Source organism: Antechinus flavipes, chromosome 3 (assembly GCF_016432865.1).
Source record: "Antechinus flavipes isolate AdamAnt ecotype Samford, QLD, Australia chromosome 3, AdamAnt_v2, whole genome shotgun sequence".
In the NCBI taxonomy this organism is placed as follows: domain Eukaryota; kingdom Metazoa; phylum Chordata; class Mammalia; order Dasyuromorphia; family Dasyuridae; genus Antechinus; species Antechinus flavipes.
This window is the reverse complement of record NC_067400.1, coordinates 40,635,352-40,660,171: the sequence shown is the minus strand read 5'-3', so window position 1 is coordinate 40,660,171 and position 24,820 is coordinate 40,635,352. Positions and strand designations below refer to the sequence as shown.

Below are 24,820 nucleotides of genomic sequence, written 5' to 3'. Positions count from 1 at the left end.
TTGTCTTTATTCACAGTATCTTAACACAGTAATGCTGACACATAGTCAGTGCTTAATAAATACTTGCTTGCTTGATTACCCTGTGCAAGTTCCAGATAGAAGACTTTTCTATAAATAACGAAGAGTTCCAAAGGTTCTTGTTTGTGACTGATATGGCAATTATATTGTGCTTCAGAACACTATAGGTCCTTTTCAATGAGTTTCATGGTTACTCAAATGAGATTAGTATTGTTCTGATATCAGAAAAATAAAATGGATGAAAAAATGGCTATTGTCCAGACTTCAATATAGTTGAACAATAGATTTAGTTAATATCTTGAGGTGTGTCTCTGTGTGTGTTTCTGGGTGTATCTGTATGTCTGTGTCTGTATTTATGTATTAGTGATTCCCATATGCTGCTTCTTGGCAAGTATTAAAATTTTTTAAAAATACAAAAGTCATGGTTATAAGTAGATTGCAGAACATTGCCATCAATCAATAACATATTTTGATATATCATTCTGAAAACGCAGATCACAACCCAATGGGCTCCTTTTTATCCTGTGAGATTATTACCTATATTCTCTACCCTCACCCCTGAAAATAGTTCACAAGGTATCTATGTGTTTCATCTCTCACAACAATGCAACATCAGAAAAATATTAGTTGAAAAGATGAGGTTTTGTTTGAAGGAAAAGTTTAGGGTCATTAAAAGCACTACACAATTCCCCAAAGGCAACCCAGCTGCTTTTCTTCTATTGTGTTTTATTAATCCACAATGTCTATTTGAAATATATGTACTAATAGGCCAACTGCATGGGCTATTCCTTTAACCACATGTCATGGTATGGACAATAGACATTGTTATCCACTTAGTTTTTCCTGTGTGGATAGTTAATTTGAACCTTTCTGAATTTATGGATCTCATTTAGGAGCTTTTCTGATATTTTAGGACTATATGAAATTAGGACATCATTCACTAGTAGGAACTAGTAGGAACTGTAGTGAAAGCCTCTTCCATTTTGTCATTGCTCTGAAAGCGCTCTTTGACAATAGCAAACAGCTTTGACAAGCATGCATTTTCCTGTTGGTATCTTGCTTGATAATGATAATTATCTGATTGTTAAACAAAGTTATTCCTGTTTGTCATATATTTCCAGGAAATTTGAATGATTTTAACGTAAGCATAATAAACATCTTATTGGAAGAGAGCCTTTCAGGTAAAATTTTATTTAACTGAATCAAATTATTATTTTTTTAATAGTCCACAAATAATTGGATCTTGTATATTCTATATCTCAATCTGGGGTGTGAAAAATGTGTGATCTGAAAAGGAGGTGGCCTGTTCAGTGAAATGAGAATAAGAGAGTACCCACAAAATGGAAAACCTGGAGAATGACCTCCAACACATTAGATGGATCACCTATGAAGGAACCACCAACAGGAATTACCAGGATGAGAAATAGCTTCCTATTACCTTTAGCAACAAATATAAATGCCTCTAGTTGATATTTAAAGCTCTTTACAACCTGGCCTGTAGTCATTATTCTAATTTTCTTACAGATCCCTGCTTTCCATACACTCTTTAGTCGATCCATACTGAGCCACTCATTATTCCCAATATACAACACTCCATCTATCTCTATTTGCACTGACTGTCCCCCATGCCTTGAAAGCAATGAACTCCCTCTTCACCTCCACATCTTAGAATCTTTTTGTTTTTGTTGTTTAGTCATTTTTCATGTGTCCAACTCTTCCTGACCCCATTTGGGCTTTTCTCTGCAGAGATCCTAGAGTCATTTGTCATTTCCTTCTCCAGCTCATTTCACAGATAAGAAAGCTGAGACAGACTTAAGTGACTTGCTCAGGGTCACCTAATAGTATGTCTGGGATTAGATTTGAACTCAAAATGTGTCTTCCCAACTCCAGGCCAGACATTCTATTCAATGAGCCAGCTAGGCTTCCTTCAATACTCTCAGGAGGCCTTCTGCAGTAGCCCTCTGCGCACCAACTGCTAGTCTTAAAGTTATTTGGATTTGAAATCAAATGTCGTGGGTTCAAATCCTGACTTTTGAACCCATGACATTTGATGCACCTGTTAAGAGTAATGCTTCTTGTGATGGGGGATTAGTTTTGCTTTGTGTGTGTATAGCCCCAGAATTTAGCATACACTTATCGCTTAGAAATGCTTTTTGACTGAATAATTATAATCTGCTCCTGTGAAGGATCACCCATTTAAAAAAAGTCATAGACCATTTGTAAGAAATTGTCAGAGTACAAAGATTAACATTAGCCTTTTTCTCTACTTTCTGGACTTATAGAAGTACAATGATAGGTTATAATTGTGATTGGCATTTCCTCTAGCATAATCAGTTAATTTTTCCAAATATAGCTCAAGTTTTCTTATTGTTAGACTCTTCTGTTAACAAACAAACAAACAAACAACCTGGAAAGACTTATATGAACTGATACGACATGAAATGAGTAGGAGCAGAAAAACATTGTATATAATAGCAGCAATATTGTAAGATGATTAATTGTGAATGACATAGCTATTCTCAGAAATACAATGATCCAAAACAATTCTGAAGGACTTATGATGAAAAATGATATTCATTCCCAGAGAAAGAACTGATGGAATCTAAATACAAATTGAAGCAAATTTTTTTAAACTTAATTTTTGTTTTTTTTCCTGTTTCTTTTTATAATATGACTAATGTGGAAATGCATTTTGCATGACTACAAATTCAGTGAGGGGAGTGGAAAGGGAAGGAGAGAATTTGGAACTCAATATTTTAAAAGCAAGTGTTAAAAATTGTTTTTACATATCATTGAAGAAAAACTAAATACCAAATAAATGGTTTTTTTAAAGGAATAAAAAAACTCTCTTAAATTGTACTTTTTAATAAAAAGCAAATCAAACACTAGTTACTAGGAACTAAAAAATCTGTATTTGCTTGTTTTTGCTTTTCTATCTCCAGAGCCTAGCACTATAGCTGACATATGGGAGGCATTTAATAAATATTTGTATATTTAACTTAGGTTCTTGCTCTAGCAATGTGTCTCTACTCCACCAAAATTAAGCTCTTTTTTCATTCTCCAAAATTCCAAGCCCTGAGCTCCTTTGTTTTTTGCTATATCTTAGAATCTGTCCTGCTTTGTATGAGAGGACACAGGGAAGGAAGAGATGTTTATAAGGAGAGCTAGTTATAATGAAAGTCTAGCATGTCTTTTAAAACCAGGCCATGAGGAGTTTGGAGATAAAAACAGAACTGAGCCCCTGTAATAGGTTTATATGAGCATTTCCACAGGACTGGTAGCTCTCTAATTCTTTAGAATGAAATTATCCATTTGGAGCTATAATCAAAATGACTGGCACCAGCACAGTCTATCAAAGGACCCTGGAATAAGCAATACTGGGAATAGCTACCTCTGCTAACATCTCCTTTTCTGTTTTCATTTTAGTTTGCCTGGCATTTGTCTGGGTTGTTTCCTGAACAGTAATTACTATAAACAGGTAGACTGATCTCAACTTAGATATCCATGGTAAAGCAAATGAGGAATATGTTTAAGAAAAATTCTATTTCATTTTCCCAGATAATGAAACTCAGAGTGTTTTAGTTTCTCCCCTTCCTATCCCGACATTTCAATACAATTTACCCAGGAAATTGCTTTGATTTTACTTTTTTTTTTTTAATATTATAAAACCATTTCAATGACATACATGCTTGTGATTACATGATAAAGAGAAATAGCATGATATAATGGAAGGAGTATTGGACTCCATCCCCAACAATGAATACTTCTGTGACCTTGGAAAAAAAAGCAAATCTTTAATTCTCAGTTTCTTCACTTCCTGGTTGTGTGACCCTGGGCAAGTCACTTAACTCCAATTGCCTCAGGGGAAAAAAGATTGCTAATGTAATAGGGCACAGAAATGTTGCACGCAAATGTGAAAAAGGCAGAAATAGCCAATGTATCCTTTACAAATCAGAATGCTAAAAATAGTAATCCATTTAGGAAGCATAAACAAAAGACACAGGTTCAAAGATAGACTTTGTGACGAAATCTTAAAGAATGAATGGGTTAAAGAATAAATCATAGATAATAGTTTTTAACATTCATTTCTGTAAGATTTTGTGTTCTGAATTTTTCTACCTCCCTCCATTATCTCATCCCTTCCCAAGATAATAATCTGTTATAGGTTAAATATGTACAATTCTTCTAAACATTTCCATATATGCCATGTTGTGCAAGAAAAATCATACCAAAAGGGACAAAACTACAAAAAAGCAAACAAAGAAACAAACAAAAAAGGTGAAAATCCTGTACTTCAGTCTGCATTTAGTATCCATAGTTCTCTTTCTGTATGCAGATGGTATTTTCCATCCCAAATCTACTGGAATTGTCTTGAATCACCGCATTGCTGAGAAGAAACAAGTCCATCACAGTTGATCATCACATAATCTTCTTATTGCTGTGTACAATGTTGTCTTGGTTCTTCTAACTTCTCTCATCATCACTTCATGTAAGTCTTTCCAGGCTTTTCTGAAATCATCTTGCTCATCATTTCTCATAGAACAGTAATATTCCTTAACATTCAAATGCCATAACTCATTAAGCCATTCCCCAGCTGAAGGATTTTCATTCAATTTCCAGTCCCTTGACACTACAAAAAAAGAGTTGCTACAAACATTTTAGCACATGTGGGTCCTTTTCCCTCTTTTATGATCTCTTTGGAATACAGACCCAGTAGCAACACTGCTAAATCAAAGGATATGGACTGTTTCCTAGTTCTTTAGGCATAGTTTCAAATTGCTCTTCAGAATTGTTGGATCATTTCACAACTCCACCAACAATGCATTAGTGTCCCAGTTTTTCCACATACCCTCCAACATTTATAATTGTCCGTTCCTGTCATCTTAACCAATCTAACCTCCAGAGTTGTCTTAATTTGCATTTCTCTAATCAATAGTGATTTAGAGCATGTTTTCATATGACTAGAAATGGCTTTAATTTCTTCATCTGAAATGTCTGTTTCTATCCTTTGACAATTTATCAGTTGGGGAATGACTTGTATTCTTATAAATTTGAGTCAATTCTCTATATATTTATCAGAAACACTGGTTATAAAATTGTTTTCAGATTTCTTCTTCCCTCTGAATCTTGGTTGCGTTGGTTTTGTTTGTGCAAAACTTTTAAATTTAATTTTGCATGTCATAATGTTCTTCATTTCTTTGACCATAAATTCCTCCCTTCTCCACCAAATCTGACAGGTAAATTATACCTTGCTCTACTAATTTACTTATAATATCATCCTTTATATCTAAATCATGAACCTATTTAGATTTTATCTTGGTATAGGGTGTTAGCTGTTGGTCAATAGCTAGTTTCTGCCATACTTTACAATTTTCTCAGCAATTTTTTTTATTAAATAGTGAATTCTTATTCCAGAAGCTGGAATCTTTGGGTTTCTCAAAAACTAGATTACTATACATTTTAAACAATACATTGACTATTGTGTCTTGTATACCTATCCTATTACATTGATCTACAACTCTATTTCTAAGCCAGTGCCAAAGGGTTTTGAAACATGTGCAATCATTTTAACATTTTCATATTAGTCATTTTGTGAAAGAAAAATCAGAACAAAAGAAAAAAAAAGAGAGAAAACAAAAAAGATGAAAATAGTATGCTTCAATCCACATTCAATCTCCTTCCTTCTCTGTCTAGATGCAGATGGCATTTTCCATCCCACATTTATTGAAATTATCTTGGATCAATGTATTCACAAATTATTTTTTTAATTGAGAAAACCCTTCAGAATCCTTTTATATAACAATATAATCATAATCCCTACAAGTAATAACTAATTAAGTATTTGTTGGATAGACCTAATTAGGTTTAATATCTAAACCAGGAAAGTATAAATTGCAGAAATAGAACTATAGACCAATATCATCAATGACTATCAATCCAAAAATTTTAAATAAAATCTCATTGAATAGACTTCAGAGAATCATCCAAGAAATTATTTATCATGAACAAGTTAGCTTTATCCTAGGAAATACAAGGATGGTTCAACATTAGGAAAACAACAGAATCATATTAAAAACAAAAACATCCCCCTAAAACACATAATTATCTTGATAAATACAGGGAAACATCTCTAACAAAGTAGATCATTTATGCTAGAAATATATCCTACAAAGTATAAATACAGATGGACCTTTCTAATATCATGAAAAATGTCTTCTAAAACCAAAAGCAAATATTGTATCCTATGGGGATAAACTAGAATCTTTCCCAGTAAGAGGAAGCTGGATAACACAGTGAACAGAGTGCTGCTGTACCTTCAGTCAGGAAGACCTGAGTTTAAAATCTGGCCTTATTGCATCATTTGATGTGATAGCAAAGAATTGGAAGTAAAGTAGATGTTTACCAATTGGCTAAACAAATTGTGGTACATAAATTAGAAAATTATTCTGCTATGAGAAGTGATAAATATGATGGATACAGAGAATCATGGAAAGAGCTATATGAACTGATATAAAATAAAGTAACCAGATTCTTCCCATCCCCCCAAAGGAAAAAAAAAACCATATATACAATGATCACAACAATGAAAATGGAAGGAACCATAAACTATCAAAGGTACATGTTGCAAAATTACCAAAAAAAAAAAAAACCACCAAAAAACCCACAAGATTGGCCCCAAAGAAATGAGAAGATACTTCTCCCCATTTCCTTTGGAGATAGGAAGTAGATGAGAATGGCATATTATATATATTTTCAAACTCTTCTGATGTATTGATCTTGGTTTTGCTTCTTTTTTTGTTTAAAAGTATTAGTTATTATATATGGAATAACTCTCTGGGAAGTGGGAAAGGGAAGGATACTGGGAGAAAAGTTGGTGTAAAAAAAAGTATCAATAAAAAATAAAAAAAGGAAATGAAGGGGCAGTATTAATTGCTCTTTAATATTCTTTCTAGTTTGAATATCCTATTATGAGCTGCCCCTACTATGAGCTCTATGAAATCTGCATGGATTACAGCTTCAGTTAGTGGCCTCTCAATCCTATTGATTTTTTTAAATTTAAGATGTCTTCATTACATTTCATTGCTTGCTGTAATGTGCCAACAAGAAAGAAGAGGATTTTAATACAGAACTGTGAAAATATTGGGATGGTGGGCATGGAATATGTGCTGATGTCATTTGGCTTATGAACTCTAGATCATATATAGGGGCCTATATACAAGAATGGAAATTGATTGAGCCAATCAATAAAATTCCTACCCCCACTTAAAGTGTCAAGATGCTACATCATAATACCTTAACTAGGTAAGGACACTTCTCCATTGAATCAATCAATCGGGCTTTAGATTAGGTGCCAAAATGTCCTTTATCAGTTTAGATGTGTGGAGAGACAAATTGGAGTGACATTACATAGGCAGTGTGTTTAGAATGACTGAAGATATTTGATTACACCCAGTGAGTCAGCTATAAAATAACAAACCAGTTTGGGATTCAAGAGTCTAGCAACTGGATGATGGGAGCCTCCAGCAAAGCCACTGGGAATCTTGAATCTCTTGAATGATGGGAGAGTGTTCCATCTTCTTCCCCCTCTCCCTTGACTTCTGTTTAACTTCATAAAATTTATAGGGTTGGAAGATTTGGAGGTTCCCTAGTCCTAGCAACATACTGATAACAGCTGGCATGGTGACTACATTCGGAGCAAGGACCAAGTAGGCACACTGAGAAAAGATTTTAAATTTTAAAAGGAGCAAAGCAGAAAGCTACCACCATACCTAAAATACCCCATGAAAAATAGAAAAGATTTCTAGCAAGAGTTGTAAGTTATCTCTTTGCCACAGTTCACTTTTTCCAGGACTTTCTTGATCTTCCTCAAGCTCTCACCTAACTCTGTTCCACATTCAATAATTAACTAATCAAATTCCATCAGTGAGGATTATTCCACACAAATGGAGTTTGAGTGCCAGATTGCACATCTTTGGCTCCTCCCTGCTCTTCACATTGTGGATTCCACAAGGTATGAAGCAAGGCTGGTTTATTTTATGTTCATAATGTTTTTTGTATCTGACCCCTCCTTATAATCTCTCTGATTTTCCAGTTCAGATCCTTATCACCATTCACAGGATTGAAAACAGTATTTTCCTACCAAGCACCACCTTTGTTCTCTTCCCTATCCAATCTATACACAACACATCCAAGTTGTTCTTCTTGATACACAGGTCATTCTATTGCTCAAACATCATTAATAACTCCCATTAAATAAAATAAAGACCAAACACCCTAGGCTTCATCTCTGGATGCAAGTTCTCTTTCCAGTCTTATCTTTCCTATTTTTTAATCCTAAATTCTTTTTTTTAAATTTTATTGAAGCTTTTTATTTTCAAAACATATGCAAGGATAATTTTTAAGCATTGACTCTTGCAAAATCTTGTGTTCCAATTCCCCCCTTCTTCTCATCCTTCCCCCAGATGGCAAGTAATCCAATATATGTTAAACATGGTAAAATATATGTAAATTGAATATAGGCATGCATATTTATACAGTTATCTTGCTGCACAAGAAAAATCAGATCAAAAAGGGAAAAAATGAGAAAAAAATTAAATTTAAGCAAACAACAACAAAAAGGGAAAATGCTATTATGACTCTCATTGGAACTGGCCTGAATCGTCTTATTATTCAGTCAGAATTGAAATTCCCCCATTCTTTTTACACTTTTGTTAAATTGTTTTATTTGCTGTCCCCTAAAAACAGGTTCTTGAATTCTTATCACTATGTCTTTACTCATGCTTTCCCCTATACCTATAATTCCTTTTCCTCAAGCTCCCACCTCTCCACTCTGCAAAATACTGCTTATATGCTATCTTCTCTATGAAACCTTCCCTGCTTTCCTCCAGTTGCAACTGTTTGCTCCTGCATTCATATAATGACTCTTCATTCTTATTTTTGTACCACTTTGTTAGACTGGAGCATGCTATATTTATTTTTGCGTCTCTCTCACCTAATACCTAGATTAATACTCTGCACTTAGTAGGTCCTTAATAAAGCCTTAAGTAGGCCCTTAATAATTATTTGTTGAATTCAATAAATAAATATTGCATACTTTTTTTATTCTCAAGATCTAATTATTCTTTCCAATTCTGCTAAGAATATGCTAAGAATTCTCATTGTTATCATTGAATCTTTGCTTTTCATCCTTCCATTCATTTTTTGGGGATGTACAAAACCTAAAGTTTTCCACTTTCTGTTCTAACTCTCCAATTCTCCAGAGCTCAAAACCCCCCACTTGGTACTTTCTTCAACTCTTTTATTGAATCTCCCAATCACTTGTTGGAAATTCTTGTGGCCATTCTCTCCTCTTATCTGAGGTATCTGCTTCTAGTCTCTTACCTGCTAATATTTCTTCCTTGTGTAACAACTTTTTGTTTGCTGGCTCCTTTTCTCAATCTCTTTGTTTTTTCTCACTTCAGGTGAATTTTTTTTGCCTCCTATTTAATCATTGTTATTCTTTTAGCTTATTTGACAAATTTCTAACAGTTTTAAGGTGCTAAGGAGGATTAAGTATATGTTTCCACAATATCACCCTCAACCATTCTTCTGAAACATCCTTTTTTTCTTTTTTCCAATAACAGCATTCTATTTTCAAAATATATACAAAGTTAGTTTTCAACATTTACCTTTGCCAAACCTTGTATTCTAAATTTTTCTCCTTTCTTTTCTCCAACCTTTCCCCTAGATAGCAAACAATCCAATATATAGTAAACATGTGTAATTCTTCTATATGTATTTCCACATTTATCATGCTGCACAAGAAAAATCAGGTCAAAAAGGAAAAAAGAAAAAAAAAACCAAGTAAACAACCAAAAAAAAAGGTGAAAATACTATGTTGTGATCCACATTCAGTTCTCAAAATCCTCTTTCTGGATGCAGATGGCTCTCTCCATTACAAGTCTATTGGGATTACCTTGAATCACCTCACCATTGAAAAGAGCCAAGTCTATCAGAATTGATCATCACTTAATCTTGTTGCTATGTACAATGATCTCCTGGTTCTGCTCACTTCCCTCAGCATTAGTACTCCTAGATCTCTCCAGGCCTCTCTGAAATCATCCTGCTGGTCGTTTCTTATAGAATAATAATATTCCATAACATTCAGATAACATAACTTAGTTAGCCATTCCCCAACTGATGGGCATCCACTCCTAAACTATCTTTTTCTAAACAGCTTGTCACTTTGACTGCTATCTTCCTTATGCAATATCTTCCAAACTATGTCCCCTTGCCATTTGTGTTTCAGATTCAAAACTCTCATTTATGATTTAGCAATTCCTTACCCCAAGGGGGCTTTTACTAGGGGCTAGAGAATAAATGCAAAATAATTGGTGGGAAGAGGTTATTCCATCTAAATTCTAGCACAATCTGCTATCTATCTTTCATCTTTTGAACAATTTATGACACAAGAGATTGTTTCAGACTAACTTTAAACATTTCCTTGAAATCTCCCTACCTAAGCATGCAGCTCTGGGAAACTCACAATTGCTTATATAAAACACACAAGTACTAAACTAAATACTAAACTTTGTGTTTATGGATTTGTTTTATATTGGGTAGAAAAGAGCAGGGTATTTTTAGTCTCTGGGTCGGATTCTGTTTTCCTCAGTGTCTCTAATCTTAATGCCATAAAATCCAAGTGATTTGAATTTTAATGCCCTCTAAGACAAGGAGACACCTTCCAATAGTTTTGAACTTCACAGAGATTTACAAATGATATGTGCACAACTATAGGTTTTTGCATCTAATTTTTATATTGTCTTGAGAGACTGTTAGGTAGAGTGGGTAGAGAATGGATTTGGACTCAGGAAAATGCAAGTTTGAATTGAATCTCTGAGTTACTAGCAGTATGAGTGGGGGCAAACCCTTTAATCTCAACCCTTAAGGAACTCTTTAGGATCTTTATTTACCAAGTCATAACAAAGTTGTCATCCACATCCCAAGTAAAGGGAAATCTTACACTAGGAATTCCTCTGCCTACATAATCACAGGTCCTTTGTGTATTTTTTCCCCTGAGGTGATGGCAAAATAAGATATTTTCAATGCTAAAGTAAAATTTGATCAATGTTTTCCTAAACCAGCTCTGCCTGTGGGGGATTTAAATCATATGTGGACTTAAATCTTATCTTCAGACAAGTCTCTATAAGCTTTCTGGTCCAAGCATATGCAAAAATAGACAAATTAAAATCTAATAATTCAGTGTATTCCTCAGTGTCCTCCTCCAAAGAAGACAGTAAACTTCAGAGAGGAGCACAGCAGAGAAGAAGGTTCTCTCTTCTTCTTTTCTCTTCAGGTAATAAAGGGGAAGGAAAAAGGTCCTAGGTAACTTCTGAGAAGCATCATCGTGTCTCATTAGTCACATGTTGGCCTAGAAGCACCCCAACTGGATCTAAAATTCAAGTACTGCTAAGAGACAACCCTCCTTCACTACTGGAGTGATCTGGGTGTTGAATTGATCTTGACAAGGGAGAGCTTGATGTTTCCCCATAATGGTAAATCTCAACCTTCTGACATGGTCAGTTTGGGTTATTAATATATAAAACTGTATTCCAATGTTCCAATAAGAGGCATTATTTATAGAACCAGAGGTTCTGAAGCTAGAATCTTAAAAATTCAGTTTATTCATCTATAAAATGAGAATAACAAGTTCTGCAAACACCTACCTTCTAGAGTTGTTGTGGGGTTGAGCCACATGAGTGATGTGAAAAGCACTTTGGAAACCTTAAGGCACTACAGAAATGCCAGCTGTTGTTATTATTAAAGGCTATCAACTTTGTCCTTCTTATTTTATAGAGACGGAAACTGGGACAAGTAAATTTAAGTGACTTGCCCAGGATTATCCAGTTTATAAGTGTCTGAAGCTGGATTTGAGTCTTCCTGGTGCTCTGTGCACTATGGGGCTCTCTAGCTGAAGGGACCTAATCTCTTTTTCCCACATGAGGAAACTGAACCTCAAAGAGATTGTTAATGATATGAGATGTTAATGGCTCCAGAATATAAATCTCTAGGACTCTTTCTGCTATACTGTGCTGTCTAAAAACTGAAAACTTTCATTTCAACTGACATTAGAAATTCTGAGATCTGGAAGTTACTGGATAATTGCCAAAGCATTTTAAAAGTAAGAAACAACAATTCCAAGGAATCCGGTTTCAAAAAAGTTGAAATAATATAATTTCAAGAAATTAAGATAATTGTGAACAGAAAATTTTTTGATGAAAAAATCAAAACTATATATGGTCATATGAAAAATGCTCTAAATCATTATTGATTAGAGAAATGCAAATTAAAACAACTTTGAGATATCATTTTGTATCTGTCTGATAGACTAAAATGATAGATGCCCTTCAATTGGGAAATGATCAAACAAGCTGTGGTATTTGACTGTGATGGAATGCTACTTATTGTGCTATAAAAAATAATGCTATGGTTGGGTTGAGAAAAACATAGAAAGACTTCCATAAAATAATGGAAAGTGAAATGATCAGCATCAAGTGAACATTGTATACAGTAGCAGAAATTTTGTCCTAAAACATCTTTGAATGATTAATTCATCTTGAGAATCATAAATACTAAAATCAATTAGAAAAGACCTATGAAAATGCTATCCACCTCCAAAGAAAGAACTGATAGAAGTACATATAGTATGGTGTTGCATACATATTTCTGTTTAATTGTAGGCATCTCTAGGTAGGAATGGGGAGGAAAGGAGAAAAAAAAAGGAAAACTTAGAAGGAAGTACAGAAAAAACAGGGTAGCTTTTAAAACAATTATATAATTCTTGTGGGGTTTTTTGTTTTTCAAAAAATCTTAATGATAGCTTTTTATTTTCAAAATACATAGTTTTCAACATTCACTCTTTCCAAATCTCTTGTTCCAAATTATTCTCTCTCCCTTTCCACCCTCCCTCTTCCCTAGACAGTAAATAATCTAATATAGGTTAAACATGTCCAATTCTTCTAAACACATTCCACATTTATCATGCTGCACAAGAAAAACCAGATCAAAAAGGGAAAAAATGAGAAAGCAATAAAAGCAAGCAAACAAGTTTTGGTTTTTTTTTTTTTTTTTAAGAGAATAGTTAAAATGGAAATTCATGGTTATATATTGAATTCCCTATATTGTATTGTATACATGGGAATGTTTTTTTTCTTTTTGTCTTTATGTTTAAAGTGAATAAAAATAAAATAATGCTTCTTTTAAAATAAAAACATGAAAAAGAAATTAAGATAAATAACTATGTACAAATTTCACAATACGTGTTAACTTTTAGTGATGACTTGCAAATATTCCCCAGTTTCTGAGCTAAAAGCTCATCTTAGCTCTTTCTCTCTTATGGAAAAAAAAAAAACAAATAAACAGATGCTTGTCTAAATAGCTGATAGCTTCATACCTCTATATACCTTCATCATGGTCTATTACACAGCTCTGTCAAATGTGTATTTTCTAAGTCAGGATGTCTTACACATTTCACAGCTATGTTGTTATGCTGGTGAGCAATATCCTATTGATCAAGAAAAATAATAATTACTCTGCCTCTCAACCTCCACCTCTAGCATTTCTTTCCAGCTGGACCTGATTTGTCAATTATCTCTTCACTATTTCCTCCCTTAGTCTCAAAGCTGTCACCTCTGGAGCATGTAACCATAGGCTATCTCTCTCTTAAAATAACTGTTTTATTAGAAACTCAACATTAAATATTGACACAAGTAACCATGCTTACTTAATGATCATTTCTACTTGCATTAATGTTAATGCATATGAGGGACAGCCAATCTAAGGCCAGGAAGATGGGGGGGGGGTTCAAGTCTGGCCTTTGACACATACTGTCCATATGGCCCTGGGAAGTCTTTAACCTCTCAGAGTGGCAGGCAGTGTTCTAAGATTAACTTTTAGAGCAGGTACCAACATACATTAACAGAAGGATTTTTCCTCTACTATTGATGGCCTAGGAATAGTCCTTCTCTCTTTAATTTTAATGCATATTACACTTTTACAGTTCTTCCCTCTGAATCTCCCATCAAGGTTCTTTGTTTATTCATTCTCATTTACGTTGACTCCTATATTCATAGTATATATTCATATATATATATATATATTCCAGTCTTCTGATTCTGGGTTTTTGTTGTTGTTTGTGAGGGTTTTTTTACTTTATGTTATTTTGGAGCTGTCATTCCAGATTTCTTTATAAAAAACTCACTTTTCTCTTTGGCTTGGGGCAACAAGGTAATACCAATAGATAAGAGTACTAGGCCTGGATTCAGAAAAATCTAAGTTCAAATCTAGCCTCAAACACTTACTAGCTATGTGTCCCTAGGCAGGTCATTTAACTCTGTTTTTCTGGATTTTGAAGAAAACAAGGGAGTTTCAAAAAAAAAACAAAACATTTACTTCCACTTCTTTGGCTATACTTAGGCTTTTGACTGTATGGATCACAACAAAGTATGGCAAATCCTTAAAGACATGGGAATACCAGACCAGTTCTTGTCTCTTGAGGAATCTGTATTTGGATCAAGAAGCAATAGTTAGAACTGAACATGGAACAACTGATTGGTTTAACATTGAAAAAAGAGTACAATAAGGCTACATAGTGTCACCTAATTCATTTAATTTACATGTAGAGTACACATCCAGTGAAAAGCCAGAATGAAGGTTGCTGAAAGAAATATCAACTATCTCAGATATGTAGATGATACCACTCTGATGGCAGAAAGTGAAGAGGAACTAAGAAGCCTCTTAATGAAGATGAAAGAGGAGAGAGTAAAAGCTGATCAAGCTTAACATCAAAAAAACTAATTTGGCAACTGGTCCTTTCACTTCTCGGCAAATGGAGAGAGAAGAAATGAAGGCAGTGTCAGATTTTATATTCTTGGACTCAAAAGGTCACTGCAGATGGGGACCACTGTAATGAAATTAAAAGGGGCTCTTTGGAAGGAAAGGTATAGCAAATCCGAATAGCATAATAAAAAGCAGAGACTATCCCTCAGTGACAAAAAAATCATATAATCAAAGCTATGGTTTTTCCAGGAGCATCGTACGGCTGTGAGAATTGGATTACAAGGAAAGCTGAGTGCTGCCAAATCGATGCATTCAAATTGTGGTGCTGGAGAAGGCTTTTGGACAGCAAAGAGATAAGATCAGTCAATACTTAAAGAAATTAATTCAGGTTATTCACTGGAAGGTCAAACACTGACCGAAACTGAAGCTGAAATACTTTGTCCATCTAATGACAAGACAGGATCCAGTGGAAAAGACCCTGATGTTGGGAATGACTGAAGGTAAAAGGAAAAAGGGATGAAAGATGAGATGGATAGATTATGCCATGGAAACAGGGAATGAAAACTTGACCAGATTTCAAGAGACAGGGGAGGAGGACAGAAGGGCCTGGTGTGCGATGGTCCATGAGGATCAGAAGATTTTCACAGGACTAAACAACTACTATTTTTTGGCTTGTTTTTTCTTTGACTGGATTTTGTCCTTTCCCTTCATCAATGAGGACAGGCATCTTCTCTGAAACTTAGTCTGAAAGAGGTACCTGGGAGCGTAAAGAGAGCATATGATTCACTCAAAGTTATAGACTCAGTATCTGTCAGAAGTATACCTTTAACTCACAGCTTCTGACCTTGAGGCCTGCTTTCTACCCACTGCTCCAAGCTGCCTTATGGCCTAATACCATACGACTCCTGCCTACCTTTCCAGCCACGTTACTCTCCATTATGCACACCAGGTTCCAGACAAATGCACCTACTGGGTCTTCTCCTTAGATGACAATCCACCTTTGGTACCCATGCCTTCACTATTCTCCAGGCCTGGACGAGCCTCCCTCTTCAGTTCCACCTCTTAGAATTCCTGACTTTCCTCACATTTCAGCTCAAGTGACATCTCTTTCAGGAAGTCCAGTTCAATCTTTTTCTACTTTTTTGCTAGTACCTTCACCCTGAAAGTTATTTTAGATCTATCTTGTATTTAATGTGCTATATATATAGTTTTTTTCCCCTCAATAGAATTAGAACTCCTCAAGGACAGTAACTTTTTGTTGTTGTTGTTTTATCTCCAGTGGGTAGCACAAAGTAGACCTGTAAGAAGAGACTGCTTGCACAAATGGATGAACTTGCAAGACACCATGAGGAAGACACAAGGAGAAATGAGATGTAAAGCCTGCTTTCAAAATGCTTACAATCTAGTAGGCATTTACCTGAACTATACAAATAATCTGAAATTAATATACAAATGCCCAAGAGAAGTAACAAAGTGCTAAAGCATCTCAGAGTGCAGGAGAGATTTTTATTTTTATTTTGTTTTTCCTTTTTCTCTTTGCCTCTCTTGCAGATATATGGATCCTTTGCAACTTCTCTAGGCCCCACACCTTTGTTTAAATTGTTACGTGGGTTTGTCACTGGGGCTATTCTTTACATCCTCCTTGCTTTTCACTTCTTTCATTTTAGATTGTGTCCAAAATACTTTAGGTCAAGTGTGCCTGGCTCACCCGTATAGTCCTTCGATAACATCATCACCTTACTGAAATCTCTTACCTGGCTTTCCATTGTTCTTCACAACAAATTAAACCTTGGTGCCTTCACTCTCAAGCCTCTTTCCTGCTTTCTCTTTTCTAGGGTGCTGCCGTCCTCTCCATTCTGCAATGGTATGCACATCATCTCCCCGATTTCTTCCCTTTAATACTTTAACTATGCTTTGTAGGTAGAATAGTTTTCTCTTACCTGACCACAATGCTAACTTCACTTCTGTCTTTCATATCAGTCTTTAAACCCTTCCTCTCCCACCAAACCCTCCCCTATTCCCCTCTCCCAAATAATTTCTCTGGACTAAAAGGACTTAGGGATGGCCAGCCATTAGAGGTACAATGAAGAAAACATCATTGGGTCATTTACTACATCTTGACAGAAACCACTTCCGGCCGGTGAGTGCCCGAGGAACTAGTTTCTAAGTTTCTTTGTCTTACTGAGATTGTAAACACCTTGTGCAGGGATTGCCTTTGTCATGAGGTTATCTTCATCCTTTTTATATTGTTGTTCTTCAGCGATCATTTATAAATGTGTAGTAAACCTAGTACTGGGGGAGGGATCTAGTTTAAATCAATACTGTACATTGGATATAAAACATTTAGTACCCGTGGAAATGTAGCTTCCCCGTTCCTTTCTGACTGATCATTAGTTCTCAAATGAATATTCACTTAAGCTGGATTTTTGTGTGTTTGCTATAGAAAGACAGATAAATAGGTAGATGATGGATAGATGGATGGATGGAAAGATAGGTAGATAAAGATAGATAATCACTGATACATAGAAAGACCAATAGAGAGACCAATAGAGTTCATATTTACTTTGGCTTTAGTTTCCTGGAAATGTTTTTTCTTGTTTAAGACAAAATTCTTTCTCAATATTCTCTCTTATTTAAGACACCAAACAAATAGTCACCATGGGGGAAATTCTAGGGTTTTCCCTGTCATCCAAGGAAAAGCCCTGTGTTAAAGTTACCCTGACATTATGCAGGGAAGAACATGCAGGATGACTGAGAAATTGCCAACCTGTTACTTAGTGGAGCTGATTCAGAGATCTCCAGATACAGGAAACTCTTTGGGTTTGACCCAAGTCATGAATGTCCTTGCTCCTCCAATCATAATTCAGTGGGACATTATGACATCATCAGTGATGATCTGGCATGGTCTCCAGTTCCTAGAGCTCCCTCCAGTCCCAGCCGTTATTGCAAGTACATTCCTCTACCATGAGTGTGGAGCACCTAAAAACAACCGATCCACATGTATCTTGAGGTGACAGACTGGCTCTGGTGATTATTTCCATTTTCATGTTTGGTTGGCTCACCCACTTCAATAGGGCTCTGGTTGTCTCATTTTCTAAGACTGGCCTGGCCTTGATTTCTTGAGGCTGTCCCTGATATTCATCCCTCTGTCCTTCACTGCAGTTTAATTCTGGAACTCTGCCCAGATCGTGGGAAACAGCTATAGCCAGCCAGTCAAGTCCATGGTCCATTGGCCAGGAACAGCCTTCCCTGGAACAAGGAGCAGAGCTAGGGTTTAATTCCCCCCAACTCCCCAGTTTGCTCCTTGAAATCAGGAAGCTATTTTGAACATTGAGGGCAGTATGGGTCTTGCCACTGCCTTTCTATTGCTGCCCATTGGTATGCTCAGTCCCTCCCTTTCCTCATCCTACCTGCCCCTTTTATAATTTTATCCTAATATATTTCTGGCCTGCCCAGCCCTGAATATTAGAATTTGATACCTGGGATAAGTTACAGGAATTAATTTCATTGTATTTTTACATATTTGTAATGAGGACCTTCTGAATCTTAGATATATAGATTAATTCATGTAAATAAACAGTCAAACTGGGTGTCCTCAGATTAAAGGTAGAAAAATTTGTGTCTCTGTGCCCCAGAGTGCCTTTAATGCAATTATGCATTTTAAAACTGTCCCTTGGTGTGTTTCAAAGGTCTCTCTACTCTGCTTGCTTAATTCTAGCTAGCTAACTTCACAGAGACGCCTGTTGGCAGTCTAACTTCAATTTGTTCTCTTTTACAAGCTTTGCTTGAAAGACAGATTGCAAAGGTATACAATTCTCAGTTTTCTGTGTTTCTTTATACAGTACTTGACAGCAAACATAAGATTTTGCAAATATTTAAATGGAGAACACAGTTTGTCTTAAAAATGGACTTTTTAAGCATTTGCAGCAACACTATTATTTTCAAGTGGTTGGATTGATTTGATGGATTTGCCTTGAAAAATGGTAATCTTCTTTACTATTTACAAATGCTCATTAGTGCTTACTGGTCAATATAGATAGATATGTATGTAAAGTATTTTCATTATTATCTTGAAATGTTTCCAACAGTATTTGACTCTCCCTCCCTGTTACCTCTGTTGTTTATAGAGAAGTGTGTCCCTGGGAGAATAATTGGATCAGGTTGACAAATATTTATCTTTGCCAAAAATTTGTCACCCAGTGCTAAGCACAGTGTTTTTGATTTGGGGTTTTCTGGTCCAGACCTTGTGATTTCAAGTGGGGGAGGGGATGACTCCCACCAACGCAGACTTATCATTTCCAGTCTTAAGAGATTCAACTGAGACACTGGTTGAGTCACTAGTGCCCATGGTCACAGGGATGACATGTTTCAGAAGCAGGTTGGTCTTCAGTCTATTTTGTCCCACTGCTTTTCAGTGCAGGAGGATTTTTTTAATCCAAAACTATGACGAGGAATTTTTTAATGTTTCCCTCATTAAATTATGACAATTGGTACAATCAGCTAGTTTTTCCCATTCAGTGACAGAGCTCTAATTTGAAATCAGTCTAATTCAGAGCCCACAATGCTCACCCTCAACTTACCTCTTCCCAAGGGAAGCAGGCCTTAGGCAAATATTCAAGATAAACTCTGATGATTGCAGTGGGTATGGTCTTGAGAGATGGAAAGGCATTAATTAGGAGACCAATGGTGGGCATCCATTCCCTTGAAAACAAGTCTCTACAGAAGAAATAAACCAGTTGTTTTAGAATAACTCATATCAAGATTCCAAATGCTTAGCCAAAGTAATGTTGGAAAACCTCAGTAAATATTTACCATTAGGCAAAAGGCTAAGTGCATGAGGGCAAAGGCCTGGGAGTACTCTTTCCAATGCTCTAGGCTAGCTTTACTCCCTATTCTATAAACACAGGTATAGAAGCCTAGTGGTTATTTAAGGGGTTCAGGGAATCTTATTTGATCTTAAATAGACCAGGAAGGTAAATTTAGTCTGGAGGTAAAGTCTGATCTAGGACTATGAATTATTTTTAAAAAAAGAGACTTATTAATGTCTCTGTATATATATGTGAGGAGAGAGTCAGCAAAGCTTAGGCCTATCTCAGATCTTCTAGGCCATGGAGGCTTAATTTGATTGACATCTGAACTCTTAGGTGATCCAGACTCCCATCCAAGTCCTTTCGAATGATTTACTCTTTAATGATATAAAAGCACAAAATGCCAGCCATATTTTACATATTTATATTTGAAGTCCAGAGAGAACATAATTAGTTCAAGGACACATGCTTTATTCTTATTCCCTTTGATATTTCACATAAGGCATCTTCCCTACTGAATGGTAACCTCCTTTAGGCCTGTGAACATATCAAATACTTTATTTTTTATAGTTTCTCCTCAGTCTATATGAGTTATTCAACGAATACTTACTGAGTTAGGTTTGTCACCTTATAACAGACTAATACCCCTAAAACAGGGATGGAACTGGTCTATCATTCCGGTGTAGGTTTAGGACAAAAATGAGAGTCCTAACTTTAATTTCGTGACTCATGTTTAAAGGAATCCTTCATAAAATGAGGGGATTGGACTAGATGCCATTGCATGTTGCTTTCGGCTCTGTGATGCTATAATCCTCTTTATAAAGGGGCCAGCTGGGCACTCTCATGGAGGAATACTGTATTTGGTGGAATTCTTAGCATTTTTCCTGCTCCCAGCCACCCCACTCCTCTCACCTGGCAAAGGAGTAGGGTTGTCCTACGGCAGGAGAAAGCTGGAAAGAAGGCTGACCCAAACCATTGAAGTTAATGCATGACTAAGTTTCAGTTGACAGATTCTAATAGGATAGCTCCCATCCATCCATGCAACCATCCAATGGGAAGAAAATCGGATTTGGAGTCAGAGAACTGGGTTCCAATATGAATTGTGGTGTGGTGCCAGGCAAATTGTTCAACATCTTTAAAATCAGTTTTCTCATCTGTAAGGGGGGGGGGGATTGGACTAGATAATAACTTACAGCCCCTCTATCTCAAACATGGTTGTTATTCAAGTAATTTAGCCGTCTAGATAATTTTCAGGAAGCAATTGTGAGGAGGGGCAGACTCGAGGGGCTGAGCTCATATTCAGACCCTCTGCTTGGTCGCCTCTAAATCTGAGGTCAGCTTGCTCTTCGCTTGGCCCATTTGATCCAGTTGGTGCAGGTGGCAAGCCAGCCAGAAGACAATGTAGGTTAGAGGAGGCGGAATATTCTGTTTTCGTGGAGCCCCCCTCATCCCTCTCCTTGGTTTCCAGGGTTGTTTACCCCTCGTGTCCGCCTCCCTCCCTCCCCCAAAGGCTCTCTGCGGACAGGGTCTGCTTTTCATCCCTAGCGCCCGCCCCGTTTAATGAGTCACAGGATGTTGGGAGGGAAGGAAGCAAGCTGAGGGAGTCCCGAGTCTAGTGTCCCTGCTTTGTGTGCAGTCTGGAGAAACCAGAACCCCTAATAGGAACTACGGGGGACTACCAAGGAAACCACTTAGCGCGACGGTTACGGAACAGTTCGGGCCTCAGGGGTCCCAGGTTCACAAGGCCGGCTCTGGTCCAGTCCTTTTATTTTACCAAGAAAGGAAACAGACTCCTAGAGAAGGGGCTCGTTCCACGTCATATAGGTGGACCACTCAGGCTGGATTCGAACTCTGGCTCAGTGATTCCAACCTGGGGGCTCCCTCCACTCCATCCCGCAGATGTTGGGGATGCCGAGGTCGGAGAGCTTCCCTAACACGGCCCACCTGGGCTGGGGAGGTCAGGCGGAGAAGGGGGGCTCCTCCTCCCCCCTCCGCACCCTCCCTGGGCCACCTCTCTCCCTTCTCCCTCCACTTGTCCCCCACTCCTGCTTCTTCCTCCCTTCTGCCTGCAGTTCCTTTGCCCCTTCCAGGTCTCCCCGCCTCCTGTTTCCGCAGCCTCCTGCTTCTCTCCCCACTCCCTCCGGCTCTCTTTTCCCCTCCCACAGCCTCCCGCTTCTCACCTCCCGCACTTCCCCCTCTCCTCACTTCCAGGTCTCTTCATTTTCCCCTCTTTCTCCCTTCCAGGTCTCCCTCACTCCTGCTTCTTCCTTCTGCCTCCAGTTACTTCCCTCCTTCCAGGTCACCCCCACTCTTCTCCCCACACATAGCTTCCCGCTCCGCACCCTCCCGCACTTTTCCGCCTCTCCCCCATTCCAGGTCTCTCTCCACTGTCCCTCCCGCAACTCTGTCCCCGCCTCTCAGCCTCCCGCTCTTCCCGCCCCCTATCCCTCCTCCTCTCTCCCCCCCAGCGCTCTGCTGCCCCGTCCCCTCCCCCCCACCCCCCCAGACCGCAGCCTCCTCCTCGCCGCCGCCTCCTCCCCTCGGCGGCGGGCGCCGGGCCGGGCCGGCGGGGCCTCACTGCGCATGAGCGGGAGCCGGAAGCGCCGAGAGAGCAGCCGCCGCCGCCGCCGCCGCCGAGGCCGCCGCCGCCGCCGCCGCCGTCCATTCGCTGCGGAGCCGGGAGGAGGCGGAGGCGGCGGGGAGGAGGAGGAGGAGGAGGCGGAGGAGGGGAGGAGGAGAGGAGGAGGAGGAGAGGAGAGGCCTGGAGGACACCAACATGGTGAGGAGGCGCCGCGCCTGTCCGCCCGCCCCCGGCCCGGCCCGGCTCCGCTCCCTGCCCGCCGCTACCGCCACGCGAGGGCCGAGGAGGTGTCGGGCCTAGTCTGGAGGCCCGGCTCCAGCGGAGTCTGCGGTAGCTACCGGGCCCGGGCGCCCCGGGAGCCGCTCCTCGGGGCCGGGCCGGGCCATTGTGTGCGCGCCCGGAGAGAGGAAGGGCGCGGGCCGGGAGCGAGGCGGCTGGGAGCCCGCCCTGCGCGGCGTGGCGCGGCGCTGTGCCCGGGGCCGTCCGGCTCGTGCCGCGAGGCCGGGCCGGGCCGAGGCCGGGCCGGGGAGCCCGGGGGGCGCGAGGGGGCGCGGGCGGGGGAGGGGACGTTTGACATTGTCATGCCGCGAGGGTGAGTGCGCGCGTGTGTGGGAGGGCGAGTGCGCGTGTGCGGCTGAAGCGCCAGCACTTGTCCGGGCCTGGTGGGAGACAATGACTGGGAAAGTGCCGGTCAGCTCCCCGGGGCCGCGCGGGCAGGGGCCCGAGCCAAAGTTTGCCGTGGCCCCGAGTCCTTCCTGGGATCCCCACGCAGACCCCGACAAGCGGAGGGCCGATTGTGCCTTGTCACCCCCGGCACACGTGCTCCTGTGGGCGCTTTCTTGACGCGGGGGCGTGCGGGCTGTGTGGGGGAGGGGGTTTCGTGAATCCCCCCTCACTCTCTGCGCAGTGGTCTGTACCCGGCCACCTGGGACACTCGTGGGAACCAGAGCCGGGCCTGGGAAGGGTGTCCTGGCGTGGTGGTGGGCACTCGCGCGAGCGTGACGCGTGTTCTCTACTCCCCACACACTTGTCACCCACAGAATGGTTATATAGGCTTGTGTTTTTACGTATGGTCCCATTACTACACCGTGGATGCTATGTCAGCATATGCTGTGCGTTATCATGTGATGTGCTGTAGTAGCATAAAAGATCTAGTATATAATGCTTCACACGTGGCCATATCAGCGTAGAATACAGTCGTGTCAAATATAGACTGTATAATTACTATAGATACCCCACATTATTTAACATATAAACATGCTTACATAAATGTAATCTATACTGTTAGACCATAATACATACTATATAAATATGTGCTGCAAATTGTAATACATTAGTAAGTAACTTATACTCTACATTAAAATGCTTCATATTACCCTAGTATATACTTTGTTTTAGATGAGAGTATTTTAATATACATTATAATATTGTATATATTGCTATATACTAGTATGTAATAAATACAATTTATTACTATCTTGATATTATTACTATATGCTATATTATATACTATATTATATCTTATATTATATATATTATTGTACTACATATAAAATATGTAGACATTCATACTCCATTCTATTGGTGACAACAAATCATTTTGATAAATCCATACCATTAGAGCTACATAAAGTGGCTACAATTTTTTTGTCGTTGTTGAGGCAATTGGGGTTAAGTAACTTAGCCAGCAAGTGTTAAATGTTTGGGGTCAGATTTGAACTCAGATGTTCCTGACTTCAGGGCCCGTGCTCTATCCACTGTGCCATCTAGCTATCCCCCACTACTTTGTTTTTACTAAGCTATTAATACATCCTAGGTGCTAAATGGATGTTATTAAATAAAGATTAAGTCTTACATGTAATGCTCCTAAACAGCATCTGTGTGCATTCAAGTATCACTGTTGTGCTTTAAAATATCTGAAGGCACACAGATATTGTTTACTTTATATTGAAGCACAAAGCATGCTTATTCATTTGATTGAATATTCTGTCAAGGTAATAATATAATTCTAGTATTTTTTTTTCCATCACCAATAAAAACCATGAAGCAAATAATAAGCTATGTAATTTTACTGTTAGAAAGTATATAATAGCATCTTACATGATCCTCATACCAGTCTTGTGAGTAATAGAAGTTCCCCTGTTTTACATAAGAATTTGAAAGGAGGAGATTTTTATTCATCCAAGGTCACAATTCAATATTGGAACCCTGGAAGACTAATTAAGTTTTTTTTTTTAATTATAAAACTACTGCTTTATCCTGTGCTGTATATATACTGCCCACTTCTTCTTAGTAGCAGGAACCTTCAAAGAATGAAGCTTTAATTCTTACATCTCCTTGACAAAATTTCAAATGAAGCCAACACTGGGCAAGTGCTATAAGACATCTAGAAAACAAATAATACAGTATATTTTCATGATTTTATTGTGATTTTTGTTTGTTATGATTATGAAGAGTAGGTGAGACCAAGTCTGGATGAGATCATAAGTGGTCCTTTCTAATAAAGAGTCTTCATGAGAGTATGGGGAGATGACCTCTGATGCTTGAAGGCAGAATCCTGTCTCTTTTTCTACCAATTTGGAAAAGCTTCCAGAAT

General features: G+C 38.5%; 1 protein-coding gene and 1 long non-coding RNA gene across 4 annotated transcripts in view; one reads left to right on the top strand and one right to left on the bottom strand.

Annotated features, from left to right (window-relative positions):
• Nucleotides 1–17,745: 17,745 nt before the first annotated feature.
• DCUN1D1 (defective in cullin neddylation 1 domain containing 1) overlaps nucleotides 17,746–24,820 on the top strand; it is a 42,384-nt gene continuing 35,309 nt past the window's right edge. Inside the window, exons 1-2 of one of the 3 annotated variants that reach the window (XM_051983242.1) lie at nucleotides 17,765–17,862; nucleotides 18,678–18,818. In XM_051983242.1, coding sequence (XP_051839202.1) covers nucleotides 18,816–18,818 — 3 coding nt within the window. In that variant the 5' untranslated portion in view covers nucleotides 17,765–17,862; nucleotides 18,678–18,815. Of the gene's footprint in view, nucleotides 17,863–18,677; nucleotides 18,819–22,404; nucleotides 22,423–24,820 lie in introns of those variants that run through there. The other 2 variants (XM_051983244.1, XM_051983243.1) reach the window with 2 other exon arrangements.
• On the bottom strand, nucleotides 17,869–22,130 carry LOC127552918 (uncharacterized). Its single transcript, XR_007951617.1, has 3 exons — nucleotides 20,556–22,130; nucleotides 19,416–19,551; nucleotides 17,869–18,084 (listed from the first exon to the last, which is right to left on the bottom strand). It is a non-coding gene; the product is annotated as an uncharacterized LOC127552918 (long non-coding RNA).